The sequence below is a fragment of the Cnephaeus nilssonii genome, assembly GCF_951640355.1.
Source record: "Cnephaeus nilssonii genome assembly, chromosome: 8".
In the NCBI taxonomy this organism is placed as follows: domain Eukaryota; kingdom Metazoa; phylum Chordata; class Mammalia; order Chiroptera; family Vespertilionidae; genus Cnephaeus; species Cnephaeus nilssonii.
In genome coordinates this window covers 17,242,307-17,259,597 of record NC_137079.1, presented here as the reverse complement: position 1 = coordinate 17,259,597, position 17,291 = coordinate 17,242,307, and the positions used below count along the sequence as shown (strand labels likewise).

At 39.7% G+C, this 17,291-nt stretch overlaps 2 protein-coding genes across 2 annotated transcripts; both read left to right on the top strand.

Annotated features, from left to right (window-relative positions):
- Positions 1-2,699: 2,699 nt before the first annotated feature.
- SARAF (store-operated calcium entry associated regulatory factor) lies at positions 2,700-15,688 on the top strand. Its single transcript, XM_079779418.1, has 6 exons — positions 2,700-3,033; positions 6,572-6,750; positions 10,104-10,509; positions 12,687-12,816; positions 13,722-13,873; positions 15,550-15,688. Exons 1-6 carry the CDS (start codon positions 2,934-2,936, stop codon positions 15,573-15,575), a joined length of 993 nt encoding a protein of 330 aa, XP_079635544.1. The 5' UTR covers positions 2,700-2,933; the 3' UTR covers positions 15,576-15,688.
- Positions 15,689-15,886: 198 nt separating this feature from the next.
- Positions 15,887-16,832, top strand: LOC307104520 (lymphocyte antigen 6E-like; the record flags this gene model as incomplete). The annotated part of the gene is made up of 1 exon (XM_079779419.1): positions 15,887-16,832. The coding sequence occupies one exon, from the start codon at positions 15,887-15,889 to the stop codon at positions 16,190-16,192; it is 306 nt and encodes a 101-aa protein (XP_079635545.1). The 3' UTR covers positions 16,193-16,832.
- Between the last annotated feature and the right edge of the window lie 459 nt (positions 16,833-17,291).

Here is a 17,291-nt window from a genome sequence, read left to right as displayed (position 1 = left end):
TGAACATACGTTGTGGAAATGTTACTGTTGAGATAATTTGTGAACCACTAGCTTTGTTTTCTAAACTGAAGCCGACGTATGCTCACCAACCATCTTGAAAGGGGTAGGTAGAGTTCCTAGAGAGGTAAATGATTCCATCCTAAATACTCAACCACTAACACCTTTTGTTTTGTTCCACAGTATTCCATCCTTCAAAGCAGGGATGTTTGAGAGAACATAGCAGAGGGACAGCTGATCAGTGGGGGTGTATTGGAAAGTGATAGGTTCTCTCATCTCATAGGCTACGGCTTGGCTCATGGAGAAAGGTCACATTTTAGGAAGTCTTTTGGAGCTTCCAAAACGCCTGGGGGCAGAGTTAAATGCTAGTTTCCTAGTTTCCTCTTGTGAATATAATGGGTTGGGCATTACAGACATTTGTCCTTGATGACCTTTATGGGCAACTGGGATTGTTCTTTAGGTCAGAGGGATCTTTTGCTCCCATAGTCACTGAATCCTAAGAATTTGTGTTCCTTTGACTTTTGCATGAGATCCACAGAGATCCTAAGGACTATTTTTGGTCTACAGATGTTGTCTAGAGTTACTTGAGACCTTAAAAACAGTTTGTTCAAATGTTGTATTTCAAAGACCACGTACAACAGAATTCTTTGGGATGCTTCCTAAAAATGCAAACTTCTGGGTACCACTCCAGACATTCTGAATCAGAACTTTTGTGGGAGGAACCTAGAATCTGAAATTTTAACAAGCACCCTAAAGATTTCCTATGCAAACTAAAGCTTGAAAATAATTGTCTGAAAGGGCAGAATGTCAGGAGTTTTCTTCATCAGTTTGCCAAGTGAATCTTAAATTCTATCCTTTAAATGTTCTCTACATATTATATAATAATCTTTCATAGGCGCAAAACTTTTCTTTCAGATGGCTTGCTGTCCTCCAAGGTTAATTCACAAAGATGGGGATGGGGGTGAGAGAGAGCTATTGCTTATTGAGAATCTGATTTAATTCTCCCTACAATTTTGTTAATTTGGAATGTCTAACTCTTTTTAAAGTTAAATATATTTGTATTGATTTTTAGAGAGAGGGGAAAGGAGAGGGAGAGAGAGATAGAAACATCAATGACAGAGAAACATCAATTGGCTGACTTATGCATAGTCCCCACCAGGGATTGAATTTGCAACTTGGGCATGTGCCTTGACCAGGGATTGAACCAGCAACCTCTTGGTGCATGGGTCAACGCTTAGCCACTAAACCAGTGATGGCGAACCTATGACACACGCTGTCAGCACTGACACGCATAGCCATTTCTGATGACACGCGGCCGCATGCCGAGGATGAAACATTTGCTGCTCCTGAGGATGAAACATTTGCGACTAGAGTCTTGGAGTTAGTTTTTTCCTCAAAGTGACACACTACCTGAGTTATGCTCAGTTTTTTGGCGAAGTTTGACACACCAAGCTCAAAAGGTTGCCCATCACTGCACTAAACCATACCAGTTGGGTGGAATTACTAACTCTTACAGATCAAGTCAGAGAAACCCCAGAGAGGAGTTTAGCTGTAGTATTTTTTTTTAGTTAAAAAAACCCCTCTTTATTATGGAAAAAAATTTAAATATATAAAAGGTAGTCTAAATAGTATAATGAATTTTCATGTACCATCAGCTACCCTTAATAGTTAACACATTGTTAATGTTTTATCTATACTCCCCATCAACTTCTCCCCACCTACTATATTATTTTGCTTATATTATTTTGAAGGAAATTCCAGATATAATTTTTTATCTTTAATAATTCAGTATTTCTGAAAGGATTCTTAAAAACAACATAGTCAAAATACATATATCCCACTTGAAAAGTGATTTTTAAATACAATTGTACTAGATTCTTTAATATAATTGTATTCTTTAATATAACATTTGTGCACTTGGGGGGGGGGTCCCCTCAGCCTGCCACCCCAGCTGCGCTTGCCAGCTGTGAGCCCCGCTTTTGGCTGAGCTGCGCTCCCCCTGTGCGAGAGCACTGACCACCAGGGGCAGTTCCTGCATTGAGTGTCTGCCCCCTGGTCGGAAGTGCGTGTCATAGCTACCGGTTGTTCCACTGTTCGGTCTATTTGCATATTAGCCTTTTATTATATAGGATTGCCTAGCTTTGTGTCCCTTTGCCACTTCAATATAAGATCCATGAGTACAGGGACCTTGGCTGTATCCTCCATGCCTAAAACAGTAGCCGACACATATTAGGCATTCAATCTATATATGTTGAATGCATGAGAGAAACCTAGGCCTGCCTGTCAGACCAATGTTGCCTCTGCTCTCTTAGAACTGTTTTCTCTGCCCAGTTCTTTATTTAGGCAGTGGTTTCTCTTCCTGATATTTTGTAAATTCTTACTGCCACTACGCACAACGGAATATATAAAGGCACTGAGCCGCTGAAAGCAGACTATATTTCCATGCTACCTATCGCTCGAATTCTCTCTGTATGCAGCAAACAGTAATAGAACACGAATAATGAGCCAGGAGCTATGCTAGGTGCTGAAGACATAAAGTTGAATAAGGCACAATAACTTCCCTGGGGAAGGTTATTGAGATTTTCCTAGATTTTGTCTTGCGATGGTTTCACTCCGACCACCGCACCTACGCCATCTCCTCGGCCCCGCCCACTGCGTTGCATCATCCGTTTGGCCCCGCCCCCAACGACGGGGCCCTGTCACACTAAGGGGCGGGGCCAGCAGCTTTCACCCAGGCTCCCACGCGCGCGGCAGCCACAGTGACGTGAGGCCGGCGCGGACCTTCGTAGCGGCTGAGGCTCGGTGGACAGACAGACCCCCTTCCCTTCTCCGCGGCTGGAGTTCCTGGCGTCACTGGGCATCTGCGCGCGGATTTCCACAGCCCCGGTTCCGGTCCGCGAGTGTCCGGTAGCCGCGCACCACCTTCGCCCCGCGCCATGGCCGCGACCGGTGGGCCCGGAGCGGACAGACGCTGTCCTCTTCTCGGCCTCCTTTTGCTTCTGATCGCAGGCCCTGCCCGGGGCTGGAACGACCCTAGTGAGTGCCGTCTTCATTCGCCCCTTCCTGCCGCCTTGCGCCTGCTCTGCGAGGCCCCGCGGGCGACCATTTTTCGTTCCCTTGGGCTTTGCTGCCCTCATTCCTCATTTTCTTTTCTTTCTTTTTTTTTTTTCCTAATTCCTCATTTTCATCCCCTTCACTATTTATTCATCGGTGCCCTGCGTGGCGCCTTTTCTCTTCCCAGACCTCCGACGGGAGAGCGGGGACCGTTGGGGAGTTGGTGGGGCGGAACGACTCTATTCTGACGTCCCCTTCCTTCCTTCTCTGGACTCGAGTTTGTCCAGCGTCACTTTGCTCGGGCAACGGCCCACATCCGGGTGTCGGGCGGGGAAAGCGCGAGGCTCACCTGCGCGTCTTGCTTTGTTGTCAAGACTATCTGATGTCGCTGGCCGTTGTCATGGCTGCCTGTTGCTAAGGCTGGCAGTTTCCCTGACGCCGGCAGCGTCTGAGTCACACTTAAGGGACAGGGCAGCACGCCTGTAGGTAGGTTAGCAGATCATGTATTGGAGCTTAACTCATGCTTCTTATTGTGACCATTACAGTGAAGCACATTGCGTGACGCTAGCTCTTACTGTTTTTCACCATATTCTAGAATTTAAGAAGCATTTTCACCTTACAGTTTTTTTTTGTGATGGAACATGATAAGTGATTTTTAGGGAAAAGGTTCTTTTATATTACTATGTTATTAGACTTCTCTAATGAATTTTTGTGGGATCAATAATATTGTAATTAATATATGTACATGTGTGTATATTTATCACATACATACAGATTTCCACTTAATAAGTGATGTGAGCTGTTAAATTGGAATTAAAGTATGACGTTTAAACGTTTAAAAATTCCATTTTTGCTCTAAGGGGTCAAGATGTTAAGGCCTGGTGGGAAGTGTACCAATATTGCATTTGTGATTTGGTGATAGGAAATGCCTATGTTTTTTAACTTAAGCAGCAGATTTCCACCCCCCCCCACCTACTTTCCATCTTTTTGCTCTATTTTCTAGGTAATTTTCTTATCTTTAACTTTTATTTTTTTTTTTTTTTTCTTATCTTTAACTTTTAATAGTTACTATTGAGTTTTTCATCTCAGCTGCCCTGATTTGAATTTCCAAGAGCTCTTGTTTTGTTCTCTGAGTGTTCTTTTACAACTTTGAGGATATCATAGCTTTAAGACATTTTTAAAAAGTTTTCTTCTCTCAGTATAGTCTCTTTCCTCCAAAGTGTTTTTGTGGTGGTTGTATTCCATGTTAGGGGCTTTCCTCATAATTTTTAGTAATTCCTGGCTATCTGCTCGAAATCAAGGGTGGGAACCAAAAAGCTGATTGGGAGCTATTAGTGTATGATTACTGCTTTTGAACTTTGAACTTTACTGTGGGGTGACCTGGTGACTATAGGGATGCTTGGGTAGTTTTTCGTTTGGGCACTCCTGGTGTTGGTATATTTAAATATTTCTTTTTTGGTTAGGTTACAAAGGGAATGGTTGCTAGTGTTTTGTGAACCAGGTGGGGAAAGAGGTTCATGCTTTCAGCATTCAGAGTCATGCAGTTACTTGGAATCCCTTTTATGTTTTTGTATCTATGCCCTCTATTGTGCCAGATATCCCCTAGTACAGAGCTCTAGGGTTTTACCCTCTCCAGACATTTTCCTGGGTGGAGAAGGGGCAGTGGCAGCAGCACAGAGTTGGGGATGTAGCTTCTTTTCAGGAAGCTTTGACCTGCCAATTCCTGTTTTTTTTTATTATTATTTTTAGGGCTTCTATTATTTATGTCAGATTGGTTCTCAGTTTTCCGCCCTCCTGGTCTGGCATTTGGCTTTATTTCCTTCTACTCACCTACCATTATACCACCTGTAGGCTTACACCTTTCCAAATTCTGTTGCCATCTCCTTTTCTGTTTTACTTGACGTTGTTTGTTCACATCATCAAAACAATCAATTTATTATAGTTTTAGTAGTATTTGGGTGGCAGCAAATTCTGATAATTTGACATGCTGAATATAGGAAATTAGGTGCTAACAAAATGGTGTGATGCCTGCCACATACAGCAATGAAAAGTGGGTTGCTCACATCAAGCCTCTTGACATCCACGGAGTTAATTATGGGGTACTGGAACACTGTCAGGAAAACCCAGAGCCCCCACGGCTGCTTGCTCACCAAAGGACACACACAGCACAGTCTGCTTGCCACTCCTGCCTGGAGTTTCTGTTTTGGGAACTACAGCTGCAAGAGTTTTTGGAATCCTTTTAGCTTTGCAAGGAGGCTATCAGTTTGAGGGTGAAATGGATATTGAATGAACTAGTCCCGTGGTCGGCAAACTGCGGCTCGCGAGCCACATGCGGCTCTTTGGCCCCTGGAGTGTGGCTCTTCCACAAAATACCACGGCCTGGGCGAGTCTATTTTGAAGAAGTGGCATTAGAAGAAGTTTAAGTTTAAAAAATTTGGCTCTCAAAAGAAATTTCAATCGTTGTACTGTTGATATTTGGCTTTGTTGACTAATGAGTTTGCCGACCACTGAACCAGTCCACAGTCATCTTCCGTCATAATCCAAGGGTGATAAGTAGGAAGACTATTTTCCAATAACACTTTAAAATTCATTTATGTACATGAATGCCAGACATAATCTCCTTGTCTTGATTTTTTATTCTTTAACCTCTTTGTCAGTGTGATTTTTAATTTGTAAAACAGTTTAAATGTTTTTACTTTTAAAGTTGTGGAATATTTTAAATATTTAAACATGTACACAATGAACACCCATATATACCCACCACCCATTTTTATTGAATCTTCACATTTTATCATATTGGCAGAAAATCTTCCCACCCCCAAAGTAATAAAACATTAGGGATAGAGAGCTAGCTAAAGCTTCTTCTCTCCATCTCTCCTCAGAGATACTCATCTGAATTTGGAGTTTAATTATTCTTATAATTATTTTCATACTGTCATTATATATACATTATTATGCAAACATTAACAGTATGTAGTACTGTTTTGCTTGTTTTCAAGGTTTATGTAATTCTGTCATACTAAACATTCTGCAATTGCATTTTGCTTAAAATGTTGTTACTATTTCTAGTCTGATTCATGAGTTCCAGTTCACTCATTTTAACTATTGTAGAATATTCCATGGTATGAATAAGGCAAAATCTTATTAAGCCATTCAGTTGTTAACATTTAAGTCTTTAAATGTGCTTCAGGAACATTGATGTACATTTTTTTGCTATTTTAATTAACCATTGATGTTGTTGTACAATAGTATATTTCAGTATAGAAGCAGTTTAGGGGGTATCCATCCTGAAATGATGAAGGGGTCCTTAAAGGTGTGACCACCTGAATTTTGTGCAAGAAGCCTGAAAGTTGTTGGTATGGCTTTGGGAGAGTGTTTCATCTCTTTCTTAGTCATCCTCAAAAGGCGAGAAAGACCCTTACTTTTCAGAATATTTAATATGACAAGAGTTTTATTTGATTAATTTTCTAAGTTTGGCAAGAAATTTACTATATGATTATCTGTGTTCTTACGATTTCAGACAGAATATTGTTGCGGGATATACAAGCTCTTACCCTCCACTATGATCGCTATACCACCTCCCGTAGGCTGGATCCAGTTCCACAGCTGAAATGTGTTGGAGGCACAGCTGGATGTGATACTTACATCCCAAAAGTTATACAGTGCCAGAACAAAGGCTGGGATGGTTACGATGTACAGGTAATATTCATTACATTGATGTCTGTCTAAATGGGATTTTTATTTACTAAAGTGTTTATTGGGACACTATTCAATATTTTGGGGAAGCATATATAGAAAATCTCAGTTTAACCTAAAATATGTAGACATAAATCAGTCATTTATTCTCTGGAAGAAACATGCTCCAAAAGAAATGAACTAATTTTAAAGCCTGGAAATATTCATTGTAATTTTGTCCCATAATTTTCTTCTAAGACGTTAGTAAATTTTCAAAGCTTTTCACATACTTAGGGGGAGTAGAGGATTTCTCCTGGGTGTCATTTTTATGTCATTTCTTAAGGAATACCAACCTGCCCTTAAGAAGTAAAGTTAAGGTGATAAGGAATTGTAGGTTGTAAATGGGGTATATGTGTCCCTTTTGTGCTTTACACACTTGATTCTAAAGTAGTTTTAGAGCTGAGGGTGGCTGCTCCTGAACAAAAGCATTTCCGTGGGCTTTATTTGTTGTCTTTGGGACTCTGGCATTTTGTACTTAGGTTGGACCATCTTTTTGACGTTCCAAAATTTATTCTTTAGAAATTTATTGAATGAATTCATTTTAAATCAGTACTAATCTATTTCTACTTTGTATTCTGTCTGTTTTCAAAAGAATTTAAGTTAGTTGGTTATTTGCAAGAAACTTGTGTTGACAATTGCCACTTCCATCAGCATGATAATTATGCATGGTCTGTGAAGTGTGTGTGTGTGTGTGTGTGTGTGCGTGTGTGTGTGTGTGTGTGTGTGTCTCGCTGTTCAATTCCCAGTCGGGGTATGTTGCCTGGGTTGCGGGCTTGATCCCCAATGTGGGGCGTGCTGGAAGTGGCTGATCAGTGATTCTCTCCATCATTGATGTTTCTGTCTCTCTCTCCCTCCTCCTTCCTTTTCTGTTTTTTACAGCTGCATAGTATTACATGGTGTAAATGTACCACATCTTTTTTATCTACTCATCTACTGATGGGCACTTGGGCTGTTTCCAGATCTTAGCTATTGTAAATAGTGCTGCTATGAACATAGGGGTGCATATATTCTTTCTGATTGGTGTTTTGGGTTTCTTAGCATATATTCCTAGCAGTGGGATCACTGGAAACAAGATATTTCCTCAAAGAAGATATGCAAATGGCCAACAAACTCATGAAAAAATGTTCAGCATCATTAGCTATCAGGGAAATACAAGTCAAAACCACAATAAGATGCCAGTTAATACCCAGTAGATAGGCTATCATATAAAAAATAGATAATAATAAATGTCGGTGAAGATGTGGAGAAACTCTCATACATTTCTGTTAGGAATGTAAAATGGTGCAGCCTATTTGGAGAACTGTCTGGCAGTTCCTCAGAAGGTTAAATGTATAGTTACCATATGCCCCAATAATTCCACTCTTAAGAATATACCCAAGAGAATTGAAAATATGTCCACACAAAAGCTTGTGTATAAATATATGTAGCAGCATCATTCATAATAGCCAAAAAATAGAAACAACTCAAATGTCCATTGTTTTTTTTTTTTTTTTTTTAAATATATATTTTATTGATTTTTTACAGAGAGGAAGGGAACGGGATAAAGAGTTAGAAACATCCATGAGAGAGAAACATCGATCAGCTGCCTCCTGCACACTCCGAACTGGGTATGTGCCCGCAACCAAGGTACATGCCCTTGACCGGAATCGAACCTGGGACCCTTGAGTCTGCAGGCCAACGCTCTATCCACTGAGCCAAACCGGTTAGGGCCAAATGTCCATTGTTGATGAATGAATAAACATAATAGGGTATATCCATACAATGGAATATTATTTAGCAATAGAAAGGAATGAAATACTGATACTTACTGCAACATGAACCTTGAAAACATTATGCTAAATGAAAGAAGTCAGTCACTAAAGACCACCTGTTGTATGATTCCACTTACATGAAATGTCCAGAAGAGGGAAATCCATAGAGACAGATTGGTGATTGCCTAGGTCTGGGAGATTTGGGGGGAAATAGGGAATGACTGCTAATAGATATGAGATTTCTTTTTGTGGTAATGAAAATATTCCAAAGTTGATTGTGGTGATGGTTTTAGTATATTCAACTCTGTGAATATACTAAAAAACCATTGGAATGGGTGCTATGTGGTATATGAATTATCTATATATGTAAAAGGCTAAGCAACCATCCTACCATCTGACTGGCTGGTAGGTATGATGCACACTGACCACCAGGGGGCAGATGCTCAATGCAGGAGCTGCAGAGCTGCGGTGACTTGGCAGCAGTGGTTCTCGGGTGATGCACCCTGGAACCAGAGAGGAGGGAGCCCAATCCCCGCAGGCCAGGCTGAGGGACCCTACCTGCTGGAGGGACTCTGCTCACTCTGCAGATGCCCTTCGAGCCCTGGCGCTGCCCCAGGTGCAGCTGGCTGGGGAGGGACCGTGGGAGGTTGGCTCCAGGGCATGTCTGGACCGTCTCTCACCCAGTTCTGCCCTGCCGGCCACCTTCTAATTAATTTCCTTTCTATATGCATGAATCCATGCACCAGGCCTCTAGCATCTCAATAAAGCTATTATAAAAAAATAAAAGAGTGTACCTGAAGTTTGAGAGATCATTTGTCTTTCTCTTACAGAAAAACTTACAGATAGACAAAAGAACCAATCAAATCTATTTTAGCTTGTGTCTCTTTAAATGTTGTTAAAAAGAGGCATATTACTTATTTAGCTCAAAATATAGTTATAGAATTTAAAGTTGGGCTATTTTTTAAGGTGGAAAATTTTGAGATTAGTATGGATTCTTTTTGCATTTTTTGAGATATCTTTTAAAAAATATAAGAGGATTACTTATAGAATTGGACCCTGGAACATGAGTGCATGGTTTTAAAAAAAATTTGTGTCAAAAGTTTTCTCAGAAGGTTATATACTATCTCTAATACTGTATGTAGCTACCATAGCTTCATATATGATGCTGATTTTTGAGTCTCATCATTTAAAACCTATTTTAAAAGCATCTTGAACAATAGTGGTAAAAAGTTCAAATTTAGAAAATTTGCTTAAAATTTGTAAATTAGGGAATACTTAATATGTACAAAATAATTCCTTACATCTATATGTAAAGATGAAGGAATAATAATAAAATGAACACTTAGGTACCCACCACCTAACTTAAGAGGTAGAACATTAACATCACCAGTATCTTCAAGGCCTCTAGCTTGCTCTCCTCCAAACACAAATATTTATTGTCCTGAACTTTATCATTTCTTTGCTTCATTCTGCAGTTTTATGGCAGTTAGATAACCCAAATGATAATATATTAAGTGGAAAAAAAATCTTTTGGTTCTAATAACTTATTTCTGCTTTTCTTCACAGTGGGAATGTAAGACTGATTTAGATGTTGCATACAAATTTGGAAAAACTGTGGTGAGCTGTGAAGGCTATGAATCCTCTGAAGACCAGTATGTACTAAGAGGCTCCTGTGGCTTGGAGTATAACTTAGATTACACGGAACTTGGCCTGAAGAAATTGAGAGAGTCTGGAAAAAACAGTGGCTTTAACCAGTTCTCTGATTATTATAAAAGCAATTCCAGTGGCATCAGTGGACTGATTACCATCGTGGTGTTACTTGCTATTGCCTTTGGAGTTTATAAGTTGTTCCTTGGTGGTGGTCAAGATTCTCCTCCACCATACTCTGAGAATCCTCCGTATTCTCCCGGTTTTCAGGGATTCACCAACTCAGCAGGACCCCCTCCCCCGGGCTTTAAGTCAGGGTTCACAGGTATGTTTGCTGAGGCAATGGCACTAAGTAGGGTAGGTGTGAGGTATGAATCCTGTGCAGTTTCTGAAATAGAAAATGGTTGCCACAGGGAAACCAAGCAGATTTGTCTTTGCATTTTATTTTTTATGTTCAACTTCTTTTATCTTTTTTGTTTTGTTTCTCTATAAGGATATTTGTGATTACTATTTTAAGGATGCGTGATTAAATTATAAATCATCTTAATCAGAAAAACTTGATCAGATTTGGTAAAAAGCATTTACCTTTTTAAATTTTTTTTAAATTCTCACCTGAGGGTGTTTTTTCATTGATTTTTAGACTGAGTAGAAGAGAGGTGGAAAGACAGAAATATTGATGTGAGAGAAACATTGATTGGTTGCCTCCTGCACGTGCCCCAACCAGGACCTGGGCCAGAGAGGAACCTGCAACTGAGGTATGCGTCCTTGACCGGAATAGAACCCGGGACCCTTCAGTCGGCAGGCTGATGCTCTATCTACTGAGCCAAACCGGCTAGGGCTTTAAACATTTACCTTGAACTCTTGTCCCACACCATACATAAAAATTTATTCAGGTATTATAGATCTCAACATAAAAGGTAGAACAATTAAGTTTCTAGATAAAAATGTAGGAAAAAATATATATTGTTTTTTGTAGGAAAATATTTGTCATGATCTTGGGATAGGCAAAAATATCTTAGAACACAAAAAATACTATCCATGAAAGAAAATATGGATAAATAAGACTATTTAAATTAAGAGTGAAAAGGCAAGCTACATACTTGGAGAAAATATTTATAAGACACATATCCAACAAAGGGTGCATATCTAGAATATATAAAGAACTACAAATCTAAGAAATTCACTTTTAACAATGGATAGGATTTGAACAGATATGTTATAATAAAGAGGATATCCAGATATCCAATAAAAATATGAAAAGGTGTTTAGCATTATTAATCTGGAAAATGCAGATTAAAAGCATAGTGAATTCATTATTAACCACTATACTAGTAATGGCTAACATTATATACTAAGTAGTCAACTGAGGGTAGTCAGCTAGAACTTGCTGGTAGGAGTTAGAATGGTAAAACACATTGGAAAACTCAATATCTCCTAAATGTACACCTACTCTATGACCCAGCAGTTCCATTCCTTGATACATACCTAAGAGAAATGCATGTATACATACATAAAATATCATGCACAAGAATGTTCATAGCAGTTTTATGCACAGTAACCGAAAACTAGAAATGGGATGTCCATAAACATTAGAATGAAACAAATTGTGCTTTCTTTTAACATAATGGAATACCACACATTATTTTTAAAAGCCCAAAACCTGATATATACAATAGTAGGATTGACTCTCATAGACGTGATTTATCAGACACAAAAGAGTGCCTACCATATGATTCAATTTATAAAGAGTGCATGTATGGCTAAAACTAAAGTGTGGTGAAAGAAGTCAGAGAAAGGCTTATCTCTGATGTGGGTGGGTATCTATTGGGAATGGTCATGAGGAGGAAGCCTTCTGCGTGCAAGAAATGTTTTATTGATGTGAGTAGTAGTTACATGTGTAAGTACATATGTATGAACTTATTACATTTCACATGTTTGATTTGCATACTTTATGTATATTATACATTAATTTAAAAAAAGTTCTTCTGAGCAGAAGATACCTTTTTGGTTCCTTTAAGACCTGACTTCCCAACTGATACAAATATCTGGCTGTCTCCACTTGGGTTCCTCCATTAGACACTCAAGCATAGCTGTCACCTGGAGCTTTTAGAAATGTTCACGATGCAGAAGGGAAATAACTGATAAGTGGGAATCATCTTCTAGTAGCTCATCTTAAGCAGGGCAAATGTGACCTTATAAGAAGACCCCTCATCCTAAAATAAATCGTTAGTTATAAACCCATATTTTACTAAAACACTTTTTGAATGCAACTTGTTTATAGGTTGAGGCCTGAGTACTAGTAAAAAATAGTACTACAGACAATGTGGCGAAGGGCTGGGGGAGGGGGTGGAGGCTGAGTCGAGTGGGCACGGGGGACATCTGTAACAGTGTCAACAATAAAAAATAGTACAGATGAAATAATTGAAATATCCCATTATCTTTGGTTCTATAGGCTATGTTTTGTTTAAATGAGGATACTTAATAAATAATTTTTATTTCTAGGAACGCCTGGTGCAACTTATGGTTTTGGCAGTGCTTTCACAGGGCAACAAGGAAATGCAAATTCGGGACCAGGTTTCTGGACTGGCTTGGGAACTGGAGGAATACTAGGATATTTGTTTGGCAACAATAGGTAGGCTTTGCATTTATCTCACTTGGTCTTTAATTCAAATTTTCTGTAGAGATTCTTTGTTTTGCTTATAGTTTGACTGGATTTGATAAGGAAAATAAATTATGATGAATTACCCTTATTAAACCAGGTTCTTTGGCGATGGGGAAAGGTATACTATATGTGCTGTGATCAGTATTGTGTATGTTATTTTCTTGTATTTCTTCTTCCTATGTAATTCTTTAAAAAAAATTTTTTGTTTAAATTGACTTTTTACAGAGAGAAAAGGAGAGGGATAGAGAGTTAGAAACATCGATGAGAGAGAAACATCGATCAGCTGCCTCCTGCATACTCCCCACTGGGGATGTGCCCACAACCAAGGTACATGCCCTTGACCGGAATTGAACCTGGGACCCTTCAGTCTGCAGGCCACGCTCTATTCACTGAGCCAAACTAGTTAGGGCTCCTATGTCATTCTTATAGATAACATGAGATAGGAAAAAAGATTTTACTTGACATCTGATAAAATAATTAGGCAGGAAAGAACAATATTTGGGGAACAGTTAGCAATTCTGGTTTGGTAGGAGTTAGCAATTCTGGTTTGGTAGGAGAATGATAGAAGTAAGGTGGAAGAAACTTAGGGCCAGATTTTGGAATGTATTCAATATTATTGGTAGTTTAAGTTTAGATTTTACTCAAGTTTGAATTCAGAAAGAAAGCTGTTTCTCCCTTTCATTTTCTTCCCCCATGACAATGACCATAACAATATCAGAAATATAAAACAGTATTTAATTCATGTTAATCCTAATATACCAGAATATTGAAGAAAAAACACGATAAAGATTTTTATCTGATAGTGTAGGGATAGGAAGGTATTTAAAAATTAAAGGCACAAGAAAAATACTTGATACACTTTTATGTCTTTATAGGGCAGCAACACCCTTTTCAGACTCATGGTACCACCCATCTTATCCCTCATACTTCAGCACACGAAATAGCCGTGCTTACTCCCCGCGTTGTGGAGACTCCAGTAACTATTCAGCATGTTCAAGTTCAGAGACAAAAACCAGAACAGCATCAGGTAAGAGCAAAAATATAGAAATTCAGAAGATGATTAACTATATATTTAGCAATCATGGTTTTATTTGGTATACACACCAGAAATATTAGTAGCACAATTAACTGAAATTAAAATATAATTCAAATTCATCCTTTTCTTGCACTTCTAAACATTCTTTAAAAAACAAACAAAGATTTGATTTAAACTTCTGCCACTATCCAAGGTTTTAACTGAAACCTTCCTGGACATTGGTTTCCATATTTGCTTAATTCTGTGATATCTAGGGATCCTTTAAGCTCTAAAATGCAATTTTCCAGGTAGAAATTTGAACTTTTAAAGTTCAGTGAAACTCAATAAAAATTGAGCCATATTTTAAGTAATTGTCAAGATTTTGATTATAATGTTACAGTTGCTAAGAGGACATTTTGCAAAAAGCAAAGCTTCTTAAAAACAACTATTTAGAGTTAAACATCCAGCTAATTAGCAGAGAATGGGAGGTGGTAGGTAATGAGGCAATAATGGGATGCTGTGTATCGAGTGTCTTCTTCAGCAGGGGGAAGTTATAAAACAATGATTAATTCTTGAAATTGGCAGAATATATTTAAATATGTTTTGAAATGTAAGAGTGAAATTCTAATGCTGCTGTGAATATAAATTAATACAATCACTTTGGAAAACTATTTGGCATTACCTAATTGAACCCAAGACTCAGCAGTTTCACTCTCAGATTTATAGTAACAGAAATGCATATTTCTTGTATACCAAAAGATAAGTACAGGAATGTTCATAGCATTCCTATTCATAATAGCCTCTTACTGGACTACCCATCAGCAATAAAATGGGCGAATAAATTGAATTATTCATACTATGGACTACTGTGCAACAGTGAGAATGAATACATAGTTGTATCCAATAATGTGGGTAGGTTTGCCAAATAGAAAGAAAGAAACTGGCACAAAAGAATATATACGATAGGATTACAACATTCATATTTATAAATATACATGTTTAAAAACAAGCAAAACTAACCTATGGTATTAGATGCTAAGGTAGTAATTGGGAGGACATATAAAAATCTAACTACATAGGACATGACAAAAGAAAACTCATTCTCAGTGGAAACAAAAACTATAAAAACCATAAATATCAACTAGAAATGTTTGGGACTTATATGAAGAAAATCAGAAAACATTACCAAATAACTTAAAGGAAACCTGAAAAAAATCAAGAGACTTTTCAGTTGGGAACACTGTTATTTTGTATCCTGTTAGCACGTGTGCATGTGTGGCCATTGGAAAGTCCGAAACTCCCCACATTATTTCTATTTATCCCTGGAGTTGTGAGAGGTGGTAGGACATAGCTTGGGCTCCATTGGCTTCCCTGCTTTTTTTGGCTTAGACTTTGAGTATTGCCTGAATCACATTGGCCCCAACATAGACTACATCTTTGGTTTACTGGACTAAAGGTTATTCGCTGCAAGCAACTTGAGTAGACTTGATGATGAAAGGATGATGGGGAGGGCTGTTTTGGGGAGGAGCTGCACTTGATCGTGCATAGCCCTCTTCCATCAGGGCTCACATTCCTTCCCGCATGTCTCTTTTATTCACTTGCTAACAATAAAATGTATTATGTTGTAATTTTATAAGCAATTCTAGTGCATTTAAAAAAATAACATAAATTTTACTCTTCTCATTTAGGATATGGTGGTACCAAAAGACGATAAGAAAGTAAAAAGTTGAAGTCAAACACTGGATGCAAAATTTCTGATTTTTCATCACTTTCTCTTAAAAAGTGCTTCCAGCTAACAACTGGGAAAGGGAATATTAAAACATTCTGTGGTGTTTTGTCTTGTGTAGCTTTTTGTATTTTATCATTTAGTGAAACTAAGAGTTGATAATGTGACAAAATACTTATGTAGAAAATTGTATTAGTGTAACATGCAGATATTATAGTTTTTGAAAGTGATGATTACTGTAGAATGCTGAAAATGTATTGTTTAATTTCTAAAAACTGATGCCATGAGAAGCATTAAGAATGAAGGCTTTATTCTACTGCCTGCGGCCCACCATCTGCGAGGACACCGACAACTACTGCGTGACCGACTCCGCGGCCGCGGGCATCGGGAACGTGGTGGAATTGGGCTACAGCCTGAACAAGGGCTGCTCCCCCATCTGCCCCGCGCCCCCCGGCATCAACATCGGCGTGGCCTCCATGGGCACCCACTGCTGCCAGAGCTTCCTGTGCAACATCAGCGCGGCCGGCGGGCTGCGGGCCAGCACCTCCCTGCTGGGCCTCGGGCTCCTGCTCAGCCTGCTGGCCCTGCTGCGGCCCGGCCCCTGACCCCTGACCCCCGGCCCCACCGCTCAGGAAGAAAAGCCCAGCCCCGCCCAGACCCTCACTCAAACCGCCCGACCCCCACCCCTCAGCCTCGGGCCCCTCGGTGGGCCTGTCCCCCGCACCTACACCTGCCCCCAGCGGCCCCCAGCCGCGCCGCCTGCCCTCACTCCGGGGTCCATGATGTGAGCTCCTCGGAGGTCCCCCCGGGGCCTGTGGGTCAGCAGCTATTCCTGGGTCCTGGGGACACACCGTGGGAGGCCCAGGCCCAGGCCCTGTCCATCGGGCCAGTCCGCCCCTGACAGTGGCGTGGAAGGGGGGTGCTGGGGTGTGGGCGCCCAGCTGCACGCACAGGGGTCTGTGAGGCCTTGGGGGCGCCACGCCCCACTCACTTCAGCAGCCGCGGGCCCAGGAATCGGCTCCCACCCCCACATCCAACTGCGGCCCCCCACCGTGCCCCCTCACGCCGGAGCCTCCTGCTGCTTTGGTGCCTCAAATAAACAGACGTGCCCGCCCAAAAAAAAAAAAAAAAAAAAAAAAGAATGAAGGCTTTATACCAACACACACTGAGTATATAAAATTTCAATCTGGTTTTTGTTCATGATTCAAAACCTCATGGAAACAGTAATATATTTGGTATTCAGTATTTGGTGTTTGCTATTCTTCAAATATTTAAACTAAACTTTGAACTACTATACTAACTTATGGGATTCGAACTATTATACTAATTTGTGGGAGTTGATCACTTTGAGCTCAGGAGCTTTGAATCCTTCCGTGGTGGTGGGGTTCTGTTGAGAATTACCTTTGTTAGGAAAAGGTAGGAAAAAATAAGTATCTAGAAGTTTGTTGTGACTGATTGTGTGCTGATAAAAATTCTTGAAATCTTATTCATTTCTCAAGAAGTAAAGTTCAAATGTTTCAACCAAGGTCTTTAATAGCCAGAGCATGCAATTCTGTGTGGAACCAAATATTGTAGCAGTTTCAGTCTTACATTAAAGTGACAAAAATAAAAACAAGGGGTTTTATTCTTACTCTTTTTACCTGCTTTAGACACAAACTGATGTTACCTTTTTACCATTTTCCCCAAAAATGGTTCACGCAGACG